This window comes from Ixodes scapularis, unplaced genomic scaffold (genome assembly GCF_016920785.2).
Source record: "Ixodes scapularis isolate PalLabHiFi unplaced genomic scaffold, ASM1692078v2 PGA_scaffold0__279_contigs__length_252992795, whole genome shotgun sequence".
In the NCBI taxonomy this organism is placed as follows: Eukaryota; Metazoa; Arthropoda; class Arachnida; order Ixodida; family Ixodidae; genus Ixodes; species Ixodes scapularis.
The window spans coordinates 107,694,311-107,712,508 of record NW_024609835.1 but is presented as its reverse complement, the minus strand read 5'-3'; the positions used below and the strand labels follow the sequence as shown (position 1 = coordinate 107,712,508).

Genomic DNA, 18,198 nt, shown 5'->3' with positions numbered 1-18,198 from the left:
AAAAATTATGGAGCTCGCGACCGCGACATGCCATTAGATATTCCTTTCATCTTTGCTTTCTTTCATAGCTTTCGCGAGCACGTATGTTTCACTTTACGTGATATGAAGCCACAGCTACTCGCTAAACCACATCCTCCTGAACGATGCTCGCACTGCACAAGCGCGCGTGCTTGGCAAGGGCGATTAAATCTCGCAGCTCGCTCTTGTAGTTTCTGCTACGCTGGCACTTTGAATGGAACGAAGTGTACAAAACTGTAGTGTGGAAGCGTATTGAGTAAGGGTATGCGAATATTCGAAATTTTGAATACGAATAGAATATTTTCCTTATTCGAAACGTGTTCGATTCGAAAATTGTATATTCGGAAGTTCCCGAATATCCAGCCACAGCCGAATATTCGGCAAAATGGCGAATATTCGCACAAACTACGAATATTGGAGCAAGTAACGAATAATCTTCTTTCCACGCATTCCTCTATGAATATGTTTTGTCACTGAGAAAGGTGTATGATGCGTGCGTTATCGGCCTGCTTTGTTTCTATCTGTCCGATGGCAGCAAGACAGGATTAGTTTCGGTTTCTTTTTCACCAAGCCTTTTGTTGTGTGGCGCTCAAGCTATTAAAAAAAAAAAAGAAAAAAGAAAAAGCTAGGTGCGAGCAGAACATTGCATCGCCATCGACGACAACTCCTGCCACAGTGCCACTCCTGCGCCGTCAGGACTCAGAAGTAGGGGTGTCGCGAACTTTTGTCGACCGAAGTTTTTTCTCGAACTTTCGTGGTTCGACGAACCTTCGACCTTTTGACCAGATTTGACCGGTTCGACCACTCGGCTCAGTGGGTTCGACCTTGTGGACAGTGTGGCCAGACGTGTCTAGGTTTAAAGAATTTTTTAATGCAAAGTTTTTTTTTTAATTTTATGCACAGTTACAATTAAAAGAAACCAATTCAAATCACTGAAGAAGTTAATAACCTTATTTTTTGTATTGTATTAACTGAAATAACCAATCAGCGCTGCCCTTAATTCATCCCTCAGCCACCACCGTCCAATCCGAAGCCAACTGGCTAGCCTGTCGCGCATGCGCACACGAGTCGAACCTCAATACAAGGTTCGTCAAACTTTCCAGTAAAAGTTCGAAAAAGTTGAACCTTGTCGAACTTGAACCTCGGCCGGTTCGTGACACCCCTAGTCAGAAGTCAGAACTAGGGATGTCGCAAACCTGCCCAGGTTCGAGTTCGACTAAGATGTGAATTTTTCGAACTTTCAATGTGATGTTCGACAAAGGTTCGACTGAAGTTCTACTTTCGTGCACATGCGCGAAAAAACAAAACAAAAAAAACTAGTTGACGCACCTGGCGGAGGAAAAGTGCATTGTTTGTTGGGTTTATCGGCATCACTGCTTCACATTAATAACTAATGAAAGCATTAAAAGCATATGTTTTTGCTTTTATATGGTGTAAACATTGGTAACCAATTTATAAAATATGAAATAAACTAGTTTCTAATCTTTTTGTATTTCCGAAAATTCGAAATATTCGTGTAGCACACTGTCCATAAGTCAAACTTCTTAGAACTTTAGTAAAATTTCGCAAGTTTCGCGATTAAAGGGTCTTCCTACTGGCGAAAATGTTGCAGCCCAGTGAAATGAAGTTGCATCGATTTATTTAAAAAAAGGTATTAAAACCTGCTGTTGCCTCTTGTTTTGCCATGTTTTATTAAAAGACACATATTCGATATTCGAAGCCCGTTTTTTGTCTTATTCACATTCGATTCGTATTCGAAGATTTCAATATTCGCACACCCCTAGTATTGAGGCATGTTCAATACGCGAGCCAATTATTCTATTTTGCTCACCAGTGCTGCTCGAAACTTGAGAGCTACGGGCCTATATTACCCAAGCATCAAGGAGAATGCAGGAATTGGTGTTCCACACGCCACACGCGCACGCCTTCCCCGTATAAAAGACTCGAAGTAAATAACCAAAATAAAGCGTTGACGAACGCGCATCCAAGATGCCGTTTGTTTTAGGTATTTGCTTTAGAAAATGTACTACTGCTGACGCCAGCACGTGTGGCGCGTGGAACACCAACCCCTGAATTTTCCTTGATGTTTGGGAAATATTAGCGGCGAGATTAGCAAAAGCGCGCGTGTGTATGAAGGCACTCTAGGCGAGATGTTTTGGTGGCGCCCTCCTATGGTTCCCCCTTGTGACGTCATTACCTTGCGAACAACAAGTTCGATGGTGTTTGTAATGGGCATGGTGGAAGCCTGAAATCATTGCGCTCTCAAAGGAACACTGCCAACACCGTCGAAATTAAAGTTCTTTCATTCCTCTTATTTCCGTCGATGGTATACCCATTCCGACGTCACAGTCAGCTTTTGGGCCAATCATGGAAGGCCGACCACAGCGACGCTTTCGGTCGCGCACGTCGCCAATAGCAAAAAATAGACCGATCTCACTAAGTGTTCGGCGCATGCGTGACGCCGCCATAACTTTAGTTCTCAGGAGTCAGACGGCCGTGCAGGCGAGGGCTCGTGCCTTCTCATGCTCTACACGCGCAGTGCTCCAGCGAGGTTATCGCACGTGCAAAAAGACTAAAGTTCCCTCGATGCATTGCGGCAACGGTGGCGTAGTCAAACTGACTGGTGAGATCGGTCTATTGGTCTATTCCCATGTGATAGAGGAATAGACGTCCACGCAAGCCGTATAGGAGGTATTCACTGGACGCCATATTTGAGGGCGATGTTTAGAGCGCATGCTCAGAACGAGCTCACATTAATAGCCTGCTGAGACCGGCAACCTTGATGGTGCTAAATGCACTTTCCGAAAGGACTCCGAAGCTCGCCGTCAGCACGCGCTCAGCAGCAGCGCACACGGATATGGCCGCCAGTGAATACTCCCTATTCCTGAGCGAGGACGTTGTTTAGATATCATCTTTGCTGGAAGTGCGCTATACAGAGACCAGTAAGTTGTCGTTCACAGGCTCTAGGGAGAATTAGATGTACCGTATTTTACGGGCTATAGTCCGCGGACTATACATGTTTAAAAGTTGAAATTTCTGGCTGTGCGGACTATCTAGGCGTGCGGACTATACAGGAATTATGTTTTTCAATATCGTTGATTATGACGAGACGGGACGGATTTTGTGAATAAAAGAGTATGTTATCGATAATTTATGTATATTATAGGTTTTTTCTGTGAGCTAAGAAAACATACATATGTCAAGGTGTGCTGCGTATGAGAAGAATTTCGTGTCGACTAAGCACCAGGTGCGGACTATGCACTGGGTGCGGACTATGCAGCGGGTGCGGACTGTCTAAGCAAAAACTTTCATTTTTTGTCCCCAAATTTGCCTCTGCGGACTATACACCGGGTGCGGACTATAGTCCGGAAAATACGGTACTACGTGAACGGATTTTCACATCGGTTTAAAGTCACATAGTACCGGTTTGTGATGATTTATTTTGAGTTCGAAGAGAGTAAAGCTAATCGCTCTCGCGCAGGAAGGGTGGGCTTGCTCAAAGGTACAGGGTGTTCTATGGGCACGTGACACTGGCGCGCACCGAGAAGATGGAGGGCTCCGAGTACATCGTCCACCCCAAGTACGACGACCACAACCTGTATAACGACATCGCCGTCCTGGTCCTTCCCTCTCCGCTGGTCTTTTCGGCCTCTGTCAGCGCCATCTGCGTGCCCACAAAGCCTCTCAGCATCGAGGGCAGCACGGGAGTCGTCTCCGGCTGGGGATACCCCAAGGAAGGTATGTTTAAATTCAGTTCAGTTCATTTCACTCCCAGAATATACAATAGGGGTACGGAGACAGAGGAAAAAGCGGTAATAATGCAGAATGCAGCTTGACAAGGCCTCAGTTCCAAGCGTTTGGTAACTTGGTGCCCATTAAAGTAATAGGAATATCAACAGAAAATATTAAGTTATATACGAGAAATAATACAGTTAGAGAAAACTAAACCGATACAACACTTTTCGGTTTCCGAGCTAAACTCGAACACGTCGCTCGCTTCAAAAAAAAAACAAAAAAAAAATCAATGTTGTGGGCTGCGTCTGTAGCCAAAGTTTGTTCGAGGACGTGGCACTGATTCGACGCTGCGCACTTCGTGCTCAATATTTTTTGCCTAGTTCGGTTATCAGTTTGTTGCAATGGATTGTTTGTAAATTTAAGACATATCGCATACATTGTAGAAAGTTATAATTGTAACAATGTTTTATTTCCTGACTTCATGCTTATAATGTGCCGTTAGGCGTGCGAGTAATATGAAGCTTTCTGACACGCGAATCGCTTTTTTTCTGTAACAAAAAACAATTTATTTATACGTCCGTATATGTTGTAGTTCCCCAGGCTATTAGGTTCTTCCACGAGAAGATGATGCAACGCTACTTCAGGTTCAGAAATCTCGCTGGAACCCGCCGAATGTTGAAGGCATTCGTCGCTGTTATGCTGTGCTTTGTGTGTTGTGGGGCCGTGTTCGGGCTGTAGTTTGTCCGCTCACTCGAGGTTTAATATGGTCAGTTGCACCGTAATTAATTCTTCCAGCCGTAAAAATTGGCGACAAAATAGAACTTCACCCAGCAGCATTTTTTTTTCTTAATTCCGCAATCATTAGGAGCTATGAAAAGGCGACACTCGAACAATCGATTTGCCGGCGTCATGAATGGCTCCAATGGATACGCCGGCACAATCTCGACAAAAAACCTTCGTAGCAGCTAAGGGTTTGGGGACTGCACTCCGCGCCAGGTGGGGAACCTTTGCGATGGACTCTCTATGACAAATAAAACAGACGAAATTACTTGTGTGGCAGCTCCAGTCTTTATCTGTGTAGCCAGTCAAAACGTGGAAGAACAGGCTACGGTGCTGGCAAGTTTTGCACCATATTCCCCAATGATTTCGCGTATAGGTAGCGAAGCTAATTATATTATCAGTCACCGCAAATGACAAGCAGACGGCGCATTCTTTTTTTGCCGTCCGACGGTACTCTTGCAAGGCGTTCAAGTGCCGAACGACAGAACTCCAAGCGCGTTTTCAAGTGCTGTCCACACAAGTCACGCTTATTCTGACCTGTGTCCCATCGGCTGCTCGCCCCCAATTTGTTTCATCATTAAACGTGAGCGAGGAAAACGCAAGAGCCCTACGGCACTACTGCTGCCGTAATCAGACGTCGAATGCCTCCAACATCTGTTATAACGAGGTTATGCTGGACTGAGAGAATCGGGTCAGACAACAAAATGCGGGAAATTGCTTGCTCCTGGCAAGCACTTATGCGGTATACCTTCCACCACCCTGTCAGGTTGGTAAATGAAGTACAGAATATATGCTATTGTGGTTGCTCATTCAAGCAACCTTCTTGAATATATTTGTTGCATTTCAGGCCTTTAAGATCGCACCTGTATTTTATGAGCTGACAAAGTTAGCCTTGTTTTTTTTTTTTGTTTTTTTTTACACGATTAGCTGTTACCCTTTTCTTTCTTTTTTTTATTTGTCGGTGTGAGCACGTATACGTTGGGGAAGAGGCATCATATTTTTGTTCCTGGACATTGTCATAAAAAAAAAAAAAAACATTTCTTACATGAACAATAAAACGAGCTCTTTCTCGATTCAGAGCAATAGGTGGTATTCACTGAGCCTGCAGATATTCGATTTTTCCAGGGAGCGCCACCGTCGATCCGCGATCTTCGAGGTCGTAATTTGACTGGCTCGGGTACGCGGTCGTCCGTTAGTAGTGTGTGCTAATTTCATATCGTTGAAGAAGCTTCGTTGAACAGGAGAGAAAAAAAAAATATCTCGGGGGTGGGCCGTTTTAATTTTCTTGTTGCCGCCGAGCATCGTGTGTAAAGGTTGAACCGCATGTAAGCGATTTTGCGAGCGACGAGACGAGCGACGGCGAAAGCGACGAGGGTAAGCGAAAGGCGACAGAGATTTCACAAGTATAAACCTTAAGAAGGCGATTTGGCGCGCGACGAGACAAGCGACGACGACCCGCTTCTCTCTCGCTCGACCACTCGCGCGACGAGGCAAACCGCATGAAAGCGACGGGAGCAAGCGACCAAGGCGACGAGTGACGATTTCTAGAAATTCAAAAACCTAGCGACGCGACAAGCGACCGTGAGAAATCTCCGTCGCTCGTCGCTGTCTCGTCACTGTCACCGTCGCTCGTCTCGTCGCTCGCTGAATCGTCTACATGCTGTGCCCCCTTCACTACGGCTCGTCGCGTCGCTCGGTTTTGGGATTTCTAGAAAATGTCGCTGATCCCCTTGGTCGCTCGCTCCCGTCGCTTTCATGCGGTTTGCCTGGTCGCACGACTGACCGAGCGATAGCGAAGCGGGTCACTGTCGCTTGTCTCGTCGCTCACCAAATCGCTTACACGCGGTTTATACGTAAATCGTTTGGGCCAGGGTGAACTGCGTAGTTGTATAGGGTGCTCTAACCACACGCGGTAAAAGCCTACCGACGAAAACTTTGCGAAAGTGGGCTTTTTCCTGCCCCCAAAGATGGCGACTATGATCTGTGAGAGGACTGCAGCTGTAACTTCGAAAAGAATGCGCCACTCGCTGATTTAGCAACGTACACGGCGAGCCGCACGGTATGTTTCTGCACAGGAACGAACACCATAGGCACGACGTACGACACGGAGGCCATGGAGCAACACGGTGACACGGCCGAAGTAAAGAAAGTCCGCCTAATCCCCCCCCCCCCCCCTAAAAAAAAAAATACAGCTAGCAAAAGAAAAAAAAAGTAATCAGACCGTGCTACAAAAGCACCAAAGTATATAGAGAAATCACAGTTCTTGCACAAGAGCTACCGCCTTTTGCACGCCGCGACAGGAAGCGTTAACGGAGCGCTGGACGGAGCTAAAGGAGCAAAACGGTCGCAGCGGACAAGTACGCTAGCAACAAAACTAACAACACAAAAAAAATTCTTACCGCGTTTTAAAAGAAAAAAAAACAACAGAAAAAAAAAACAACACTAGTTTTGCTTAGAAAGACCCTTTAAGGTTATAAAATGCTGCTACACCACGCTGAAAGGTCCGGTCAGACGACAGCCGACAGCTACGTGGGATAGAAAGATACATCGAACATGGCGACCGTGGCAGTCGATGCCAGCGCCCTATAGCGAATAACGTCAAGTGAATGCCACCTATAGTATACTCCGTTTACCCTTAATCTGAGACTAGAAGCTCCGCCTTCAGAGCGAGTTTTCTGCCTTGCTATCACAAGTGTGAAAGCGCAGGCACACGCAACCAAAGCACTGCATGAAGCCAGCGAGCTTGCTCTGAAGGCGGAGCTTCGAGTCTGAGCTTAAGGGTGAACGGAGTATAGCTTCGATAGCACTTAGGTGCTTCGTGAGCCTCAAGCCTGCACGCGCATGCGCAGCGGAACGCAAAAGGCGCTTATGAGAGGCCGAGGATCCAAAAAAGACACTTTGTCGCTCTCCTCCTCTCAGTAATTATAGACCTTTCCAAAAAAAAAAGAGAGAGCGTGTGGCCGATGTCATTTTGAGTGTTCATGCGTATGGCGCGTGATTTGCTCCCTTTCCGATGTGACCAATACGCACGTGCTGGGCTGTGAAGATCGCACGCTGGACTGTGATTCTGTAATCATTGGAGAGGTCTATAGCGTATACCTATAGAAACACGGAGGAACTGCTCTGTATTGCCCGTTGAAATTGCGGAAGGAGCTCGATTTGCCCCTGATGATCGACTTCATTACAGACATCAAAAGGACCACCACGCACATGATGTACGTCACCCAGAAGGTGCAGCCCGAGAGTTTCTGCGAAGCTGCGCTCCGGGGTCAGCCTTACCATCCGAGCACCATGTTCTGCGCCTACAAGCACACCTACGACGCCTGTCAGGCAAGAGCCCCGCGGCTGAAGCTACACTCGACGACGTCTCGAGATCGAACTGTGCCGCCAGCGTGCTCCCAAGATTAAAGGGAAACTGAAGCGGTTCTATATTTGAGTAAAAACACTTAAATCGCCTTCCTTTAGCCTCCTAAAATCACAAATATCGCGATATATATATATATTTTTTAGCATTCTTAATGTGGAGCACAGAGGCCGCAGAAAATCATTTCGCAAGTACCGCTAAAGCTCCACCTTCCCGGTGCGTTACGTCATAAAAGGACTTTTCGGACTCTCGCTCTCGCGCATCATCAGCGCCTATCAAAGCTATGCACACGCACTCTTGCTATTTTCAAGAAAGGCAAAAAAAAAAGACGCCAACACGTGGCCCTGACGTCACGCTGCTGCGGTGGCGCTGCTATCGGCAGGGCACATGCGCAAACGCTACACTCGACGCAAATCTGGTTTGTGCGAACGCGCGGTGCCCACACCCCATGCGGGAACTGCGTGTTTGCTCACACCTCGTGTGGGCTTGTTTGGAAACAGTGCGTTGGCTAGTTCCTGGAACGCTTGCAAGTGCACGCGCTGCCCACACGAGCAGCGAGCGCTTGGTACGTGACCAAAAATATCATTTTATGACGTAACGACGGGTCGGTGGTTTTTCGGGTTTTCTCGCGTTTAGTTACATCTTCGGGGAAAACGAGCGTGATATTCAGATTCACGGAATACAAATACTCTAGAACTCAAATTTAACTCGTTTTCCTCTTTCAAGAACCTCTTCAGCTTCTTTTTAAAAAGACACCCGTCTCTGACAGCATAAGAACGGAAGGGCGTCTCTTTTAGATGCCACCGGCAGGCAGTCATTGCCATATCGCCTTGCTGCGGCTCAGCGTTCACTCTCGAGACTCAAGCGATGCCAAAGCGTTGTTAAAGGTAGGAAGCTCGCACTGGAGGAGAATCGACTGAAAGACCTTCCTGCCGTTCTAATCCTGTCAGTGACTAGATCCTTTGCAACATAAGATTAGCACTAGATGCTCCGTCCTCAGCGCGAGTTTTCTACCTTCGACAACACCTTGGCGAACGCGCAGCCAAACACTTCAGAAGGCAACGAGCGCGTGGGGAAGCCGGTGCGTTTACTGCTGATATTATCTGGCAACAGACTATTTAGTGCGAACACCGCGGCGTCGTCTACTGGCCGTAGACGCACGTTGAGAGGCATAGACTTTGATGGCGAAGGCTATACGAAAAGTTTTATGGTTTCGCGATAGCCTAAATGCAACAAAAAAGAAAAAAAAAAGAAGAGAAATGCCAACTTTACAATATCGCAACCGTAGGTTGTAGAATCGCAGGTTCTACGCATCTTGTCTTTCTCGCACGACTCGTGGCATTTGTAGATATGTAGATGTTGCACACTGAAAGGAGTTACTGCTGACTAACTTTGAACAGTCTGATGATAGTCGCTGGCCTCCAGGAGCAAGCGACCCACCGCCGCTGCAGTCAATACTTTTGCTTCACTCTGTCGCGGTACACGCATCAGAGTCGAGGAGTAGCTGGGGCTCTCTAAGTTGAGCTCCGCTAACAGTGGCTCCAGCGAAACGGCTCTTTAAGCTTCCCAACCTCGCAACGTGCGCCTACAGCAGACGACGCATCCGCATAAGCAGTTGCTTACAATTTCAGCGGTGCGGCTAGATACTATTTGATCTGCGCTGTAGCACCGTACACTAGAGAACTACAGGCGGCTCACACAGCGCCGTTGTCTCACGTTACGTTATGTTACGGCAACTCCGCAGGACTCTGAAGGGTTGTGGACTGCGGTGTGTTCTTGTAAGCTAACAAGACACTTGCTAGTCGACGGGACAGAAGCCGGCCCGGCATCTCTTTTCGTAAGGCCTCCTTCAGGGTGCGAATGAAGCGCTGAGCCAGCCCATTACTTGACGGATGGTAGGGGGCGGTCCTGATGTGCCTTACATCGTTCCCTTGCAAGAAAATATAAAATTCTTGAGAAAAAAATTGGGGGCCATTGTCACTGACAACATCTGGCAGACCGAAAGGACCAAACAGATTTTTAATAGTTGCTTCGGCCGATGTGCTGTTCATCACAAAACCCTCGGGCGACTTGGAGTGGTAGTCGATTCTCACCAGAAAATGACGGCCTTGGAAAGGTCCCGCAAAATCCAAGTGCAGCTTTTGCCACGGACGAGTTGGCCAGGGCAAGGGATGCAGCGGATCTGGACCTGGACGACTCTGCTGATGTTGGCAGGAGTCACACAACCTGACGCGATACTCAATATCCGCATCGACCTCAGGCCACCATACCTAGCTGTGTGCCAGTTCTTTCATCTTTACAATTCCAAGATGCCCTTCATGCAGCTCTTCCAGTACACGTTCGCGCTGTCCCAGCGGGATCACCACTCTCTTTTCCCACAAAAGGCAATTTTGGTGCCACGTCAGCTCATTCCTTCTTGCAAAGTAACGCTTTAGACAATCTTCTACCTTTGCGGGCCTCGCACCGGCGAGGAACCTTGCCACTTGACAGAGACACTTTATCTTTCGCTGTAAATTGTGCGATCTCTTGGCTGCTTACCGGAAAAGACTGCAGGCGAAGACTGAGGAACGCCGCGACGTCATCCTTGCAGTCTTTATCCTGGAACCCAGAAACTGGAAGTCGTGACAAGCAGTCCGCCTCCACGTTGAGTCGACCCCGTCGGTAAACCAATCGGTACTGATAGGCGGAAGGGGTAATAGCCCACCTCTGCAGACGTGCGGCAGCAATGCTCGGAATTTCCGTCTTTGGACCGAGAATGGTCTGCAGCGGTTCGTGATCAGTGACCAACACAAAGGATCGTCCAAACAAGTAGACGTGAAATCTCTTCACGCCAAACAAAATAGCCAGTGCCTCCTTTTCTAGTTGACTGTAGTTTCACTCGACGTCAAGGTTCTCGACGCAAACGCGTTAGGCCGTGTGTCGCCGTTGGAGTACACCCTGGACAAGACTGCTCCGAGACCGTATGCCGAGGCAACACACGACACCTGAAGGTCTGCCTTGGGGTCGTAATGTGCCAGGACAGGTGCGTCAACCAGAAGCCTCTTCACCGTGTCAAGAACGTCTTGACAACTCTTGCTCCAGGTCCAGACGACGTCTTTTTTTAGTGGTGGAGAGGTCAGGGAGGAACTTTCCGTAGAATGTCACCATTCCCAGAAACGACCGCAACTGTTTTGTCTTGCGGTTGAGGTGCATGGAGGATCGTTGCACGTTTTCTGCCAACACAGCTACACCTTGCTCGCTGACTTGGTGCCTCAGGAACTTCAGACTTGTTTTCAAGAACTCACTTTTCTTTCTTGACTCGGACGCCCTTGTCACTGAGTTTCTTTAGGACTTGCTCCAAATTCTTGAGGTGATCCCCGGCGGTCTTCCCTGTTACCAGGATATCGTCGAGATAGCAGGTCACTCCTTCGATTTCCGCCAGTAAGCTGTCCATTATCTTTTGAAACAGTGCTGGAGCTAAAGTGATGCCGAACGCCAAACGCTTGACACGGAAGAAATCCTTATGCGTGTTGATTGTCAGATAGGGTTGCGACTCAGGGCGAACAGGAACTTGCCGGGTATGCACGACTTAAGTCTATTCTCGAGAAAACGGTCGCTCCAGCTACCGTTGCTAGAATGTCTTCCAACCTTGGCAATGGGTACTGCTCCCCGTCCAGGCAAGGGTTTACCGTTGTTTTATAGTCCCCGCAAAGACGTACACACCCCTTCTTTTTCAAAGCCGGGACAACTGATGTAGCGTAGTCACTATGGGCCACCGCTTCAATGACGCCTGTTGCCTCCAGTCTTTTCAGCTCTTCTTCTACAGCTGGCTTCAGTGCGAACGGCATGCTTCGAGCTTTCAGAAACTTAGGACTCGCGACTTCCCTTAAACTTAGCCTAACCTCTTCCCCTTGCAGTATTAGGACGCCTTGGAGTGACGCTTTTACATCAACGCTGACCGAGTTTAGCGATCCCAAGTCAAACTTCAGCTTGTAGACCCAGTCCCTGCCAATCAAAGGTGCCCTGCCCGTCTACTTTCAGTGCGTGAAGCGGAAGTTTTCCTTTGAAGTCTCGATACTCTACGTCCACCGTCGCCACTCCTTTTGGCTTGACACGCTCACCGGTGTACGTGCACAGTATTAGTGACGTCGGAGACAGCTCCGCGCGAGGAAACAACGGCTGGAACTGCCATATCAAAATGGTAGACACGGCAGCCCCCGTGTCTAGTTCCATCTGAAGAGGAGCGTTCCCGGCCTTGAGCCTGTAGTAGAACGGCGCATTCATGTTTCTGTCTTGAAGCCCGTATATCGCTTCACTCTTTTCTTCCTCAGCTGAGAACTTTTTGACTCCTTTGCTCTGCCTGGTGTATAGGCCAGTGGTGCTTTACAGAAACGCTGGAGATGACCTTCACGGTTGCAGCGATAACAAATAGCGTTACGGTGCGGATATGACGAAGCAATGTGCTTAGGGAAGCCACAACTGAAACATTTGTCCTGAGCCACCACTACCGTTTTTGGTTTCACTGCTGTCAGTTTCTGCAGTTCGAGTTGATCGTTGTCCTGCTCGTTATGACACGCCTGCACATTCATAATGACTCTGTCAATAGTTAACGCTTTTTCCACAGCTTTCTTGAATGTCAGGCTCTCATCTTCGGCAAACAAAACTCTCAGAATGTCAACACGATTCAGTCCGCTGACGAACCTGTCTCTAAGAGTTTCTTTCAGGTTACTTCCTAAATTGCATGTCTGTGCCATTCTTTTGAGCTCGGCGACATATTTTCCGACCGATCTCCCTTCCTGTTGTTCCCTCTTATGGAACGTTGTCCTTTCTGCGACTACCAACGGCCGCGGCGACAAGCGGTTTCACAAAACGGCGAGCAAATCTTCAAAACGTTTTAGTGCCGGGTCCTCAGGTGCTGCTAGACCCTTGAGCAACTTATACGTGTCAGGTCCTTAAGGCTTATGACCACGTCAACTCTGGTTGCGTCCGCTACCCCGTTCGCTCTCAAAAAGGCTCGCAACTGTTCCTCGTGTGATAACCAATCACACTTCGCGTCATCAAACGGTTCGACTTGCCCGAATAACGCCATCCTGACTGCCTTCTGTTCCTCTGGTCCTTGATTCAAGATGCCAGATACTGGAACGTCAGTTGACGGGCCCTCAGTTGCTGAGTCGTCTGAGGGTCTTTGCATCCCGTTGTAGCAGCGAAATCCGTGTCCTCGTCGCAACTGTGTAGTATCTGGAGCAACAGGCCGAAGGGTTCTTCGCTGGAACATCTTTATTGCAGGATTGCCAGAGTACGACACATAGCCACAGGTATGAGAGAGCGGCAGGGCAGCAGCGGGTGGTGCATACGGTGCGCTGGCTCAGATAGATATGGCGCCCAGGAACAGTGACGCGAGACGCACGAGCGCGCTCTCGCTGTTGCCCGCTTATTGTATCACCCATACAACATGCGGGACCCTTGTGACGTCACGTGTGACGTCATTATGAGAAACGTCCCATTATGCAACGGGCGGGTCACGAGTGAGACACGCGCGTTGCATCATAGAACGTTTCCAATGCAACGCGCGGGACCCTTGTGACGTTATTACGGGTAATGTCCCATAATGCAACACGCGGTTACGCCGACGGCGACCGCGACGCCGCTCAAGCCGGAAACGGGCGCCTAAGAGCTCCGCTCTAAAATAAACTAATGAAGAGACAAATGCTTGGAGGCACAGTCAAAAAGCAGGTCGACGACCTGAGTAACAATGTGCTGATTCGGAGAGAACAGATCAACTCGCAAGTTTAGTACTCACTGTTCGGTTTTCGAGGACACTAACGTTTTGTGAAAATTGCCCACCGGGAAACCCCCGTGTAATGACGCATGGAATTAAAGAAGAAGCCATATTGTCTCCATCGGTTCTTTTAAAGAAATTTAGCGCTCGAGAGATGTTTATATGGCCCATCCTAGGCCGACTAGGAAATTTGTTCCGCTATCAGCCCTGCTAAAGTATGCATTAGCAGCACTTCGGAATGTCGACCCTAGGAAACTATTTGTTATACGGACATTTTCTTACAACCCATTGAGAATATGAGATAAGGGACAAAGCTGTCTGTCTTCCGTATAATTAGCAAAACAAAATTAAATGATGCAAGAGGATCAACCCTCAGCAAGCTTGGCTCAAGTCAAATGCCAGGAACCACTTCTTTGTATAGACAGCTAGATCTTTATTTGTTTGAACTGGTACGCTTTCTACTGTCAGCGCGTCGAGAGTAAATCCGGCATCGACAAAGCTGCACTTGAGTGATTTGTCACGCACTCACAGGCTGTTTTTCATCCGGAGAGCCCACCGGGTCTAAAAAAATGAATTGAATTGGATATCTTTAAAAAATTGAATGACCGCAGACATAAGACCGAGCCAGGCACGTAGCACCTGGGAAGGGGAGGGGGGGGGGGGGGGCATGGCCCCTTCTCCCAAAATCTTCCATTTTGCTGGGAGCTCCTCTCCCTCCTCCCCCTCATACAGCGTTTTGTCATGGGTGAGCCCCGCCCCTCCCCCCCCCCCCCCCTTCCCCCCCGCCCCCCCAACAAAATCCTGGCTACGTGCCTGGACCCAGCACAGTGTATACTTTCTTTAAATTCATAAATAAACATAACAAGCGACTATATATACCGCAAAATTGATTCCCTTGATATAATCGAAAGCAAGTGTTTTAGATTTTTACGAAGGCAGAGCACTGTACTTTCAAGAAACACACATAGTAGCTCCTTGCGTCTACTACATTTGCCTTTTTCCCTAAGATCATAAATGCGTGATCGTAAGTATACTTTACGCATCTTATTGTGCCACTAACGCCTTCGTCATAATTTCCGCCGTCATAAATAATTAGCATCTCAACCTTCGTCTGTCCTAGGGACATCTACGTACTCAATGTGCGCCAGTGCTAACGTTGATTCCTTTCCTCACACATATCCGGTACGCAAAAAGTCATAACCTCTTCTAAAATGAAGTGCAGAAGTTGTGCACATGCATAATGATGGCATGCAGTTACGTAGTAAAATGAGTATCCGACGACACGTCACAAAGCAAGACCAAAATTCCGCTAAAACGTGACAAAAATATTAAAACAATGTTTTTAAGTGACGGGCTTGAGTTGAGCTGGTTGGTGCATTACTAGGATAGGGCCAGCTTGAACTTGAAAGACGAAAGCTTGAACTTGGAAGGCTATCTTTGTTTTTCACATTTTTCGTCTTCAGAGTTCAAGCTGGCCCAATCCTAAGAATGCTCTTGTCAAGGGGCGGAGGAGAAAGAGGAGCGACGATTTGAAGCCCCCTTACGGTGGCCGTGTCACTTAATTTAAAGATGGCAGCGCTCATGCGACGGAGAGTGAAAAGGTCTGTAGGGCGTTTTCAGATAAGATTGAACAACCATGCCCAGTGACCATTTCTAATTTTTATGAAAAAAAAATATTTTGCTGGATTTATGTCCAAAAGTATAAAACCAATCCTTCTTTTCGAAAAAAAAAATTTTTTTTCTTTCCGGAAAAAATTAGTAAGCACCCTCTCAGTCTCGTGCGCGTTTTGCGTATCGCGCGATGTTGACACTTCGGGCGGCTTCCCCCAAAAAACTGTCCTGGCTACGGATCTTGAAATATTCACTGACAAATTAGGCATAAGAAAGATTGACAAAAAATGTTAATCACCGAGTATTAGGGTCGTTATTTTGAGAAAAAAAATCACAAACAGGGCACATTGGGCAATAACGCTCTGGATTAACGAATATTTTTCTCCGTATCTATAAAAGCTAAGATCTTCAACTTTCTCAGTGCGTTGCCCTGTATATAGTTCATCTTTGCGTGAAATATGGTTTCCTGGTTGCCGGGAGAAATTTACAAGAATTGCTCACACAGAGGCATTTATCTAAAAATGCATTATTTTGGAAATCATTAAAAAAAAAGGCCATCTTAATTTATAAGGCAACGGTTTGGAAAATCGTGAAATCCAATTTGGTTATGCCCATGTGCCCTACGTAAGTGATGGTGCAACAAGCCACTTTAAGTACAAGTACCAACCACACGAGCTGCAGAGCCAGAAATACACGTCAGCGAGGTGTATTTTTTCCGCAGCTTGACATGGCAAGAGGGCCTGTGATTGAATCAGGGGTCCTGTCAAGCACCAAAGAACGTTGTACAGCCTCCAACGACCCACCATGTCGGTGATCAAGTGGGTGTCAGAGATGGTTGCGCCACTGAACACTAAACTGCCGAACGTGAAACTAATCCACCTCCCGAAAGCTGACGTCAAAGCGTTCAGGGACATGAAAGCAAAGGACTGGTACTCTGTTTCCGTTGTGCGTGGAATTTAGTCCTGTCACTTGTGGTAGTGTACGCGGTTTAACACTTCGCAACCACAGCTGTTTTAGCAAGAACAGTACAGCCGCAGAAAAGATATATCTTTAAAAGTAATGTCTCCTATGGCTGCGAAAAGCAGATCGTGGTCACGAGCTTCCGGTGCCACTGAGAAGAAAGGAACAGTGATCGCTACAGGCAAAACGGGGAAAAACATGTTTCTTTTCGGAGTGCGAGGAGAGCGCCATGACCGACTCAGGTCAGTGTCCGGCAGAAAGAATTCACGCGACAAGCTCAGCATGTGCACACAGGATCATGGTTAATTAAACTAGTTTCAATTGTACCACTTAAAACATGTGTTCTTTCTTATCATTGTTTAAACGTCAGCAGCCCAGCCTCCCCACGAAGGGTAGGCTCCGAAATTCACAAATCCGAGAAATCTGTATTTAATTTGTTGACTTGTGCTTCAAACTCGCCTGTAATTTTTTGTATGAATTCTAATTTTTCACCACTTCTGGCCACAGTGCTTTCTCTTCACAGACTTCCTACGTTTGATGGGACAGATTATGAGCCTTGATCTGTGAAAAGAGAAAGAAAAATTCCGATGGCATTAATTTTAAACTGATTTTCGAATTATTGAAAAATCGGTAACCTGTCTACATTTCAGTGTATTTATTTTAAAAAGGTTAGCGTTTTCAATTTCAATGACAGTTTATGTAAATAAAAAACAGACGCGTTCAAGTCATTTAAAACTTTTGAATTTCCAGTCTTTAAAAATTTGGATCCATAAAGCTCTAAATTGCTTCGTAATCGATAAGGCTTGTTTACCTTGTTTTATTTTATGTAGGGTCTCTGGACAAAAAAGAAATAAATATTAAACCTAACAGGACAACAGTTTTTCTTTAATAAATATCCCAAAGGACGGTTTCACGAAAGTCGCAAAAACGAGAGCGTATACCGACAGCGACTTTGTGATTTTTTTTTCCTCAAGAGAAATTTTATTTTCCGCAAAAAAAGTTTGAATATGTTTTTGCGCTTGCACAACAAGTAAAACATTTATTCTTTGATAAAAATTAAAAAAAGAAAATGTCGATCGCACATGGTTGTTCGATCCTATCTGAAAACGCCCAATACAAACAATCTCAGGCAATCGGAATTTGTTTTGCTTTTAAGTATCTTTTACTTTCTACGCGTTGTGCGGCCCTCCACTGCGGCGGATCTATCGGTGCTCACAGGCGGCCCCGGTTCAGATTGTGCCGCGCCCTACCTCCTCTATCATGCTACTGCCAAGATTGTAGGCGGATCTGTTTGCAAAGTCGCTCCGGTTGCTTGTTACAAGCGTGTTACAGGGTGGCGCACCTCGATCGCTCCGGCTCATTAGCATTTTTGGGACGGTTCTACGAAAATGTATTAGGAATTTTTCCTTCAAAACTACCGTCCACCTCTGTGCTGTCAATTCGTCTTTTCCTGACCACTCCGTAGCAATTTTACCCTTTTTAATAATAATAAAATTGTGAAGAACGGGTATGTGCACGCCTTACTTATGACAACCGCGTTAGCGTCAATTTCGCCATGTTTCTTGCTTTATAACTTAAAAGCCACACAAATATTGCATCATGTTTTTACAGACTCTGTTAGTACGTATTATAAACGTTAATTTCAGAGAGTATAAAATTATTAAAGATGGCTTTTTTTAATGATTTCCAAAATAATGCATTTTGAGTTAAATGAGAAATTCTTGTAAATTTCTTCCGCAAACCAGGAAAACAATATTTCACGCAAAAATGAACTATATACAGGGCAACACACTGGCAACGTTTGGAGACCTTAGCTTTTATAGATACGGGAAAAAATATTCTTTAATCCAGGGCGTTATTGCGCACTGCGCCGTGTTTGCGATTTTTTTTCTCAAAATAGCGGCCCTAATACTCGGTGATTAATACTTTTTGTCAATCCTTCCTATGCCTAATTTGTCAGTGAATATTTTAA

The 18,198-nt window shown here is 46.6% G+C and overlaps 1 protein-coding gene across 1 annotated transcript in view; it reads left to right on the top strand.

The window, feature by feature from the left end:
* Nucleotides 1–3,476: 3,476 nt before the first annotated feature.
* The window catches only part of LOC115328907 (vitamin K-dependent protein C), a 29,159-nt gene continuing 14,437 nt past the window's right edge, over nucleotides 3,477–18,198 (top strand). Inside the window, exons 1-2 of the mRNA XM_040218300.3 lie at nucleotides 3,477–3,756; nucleotides 7,721–7,863. Coding sequence (XP_040074234.2) covers nucleotides 3,567–3,756; nucleotides 7,721–7,863 — 333 coding nt within the window. The 5' untranslated portion in view covers nucleotides 3,477–3,566. The remainder of the gene's footprint in view (nucleotides 3,757–7,720; nucleotides 7,864–18,198) is intronic.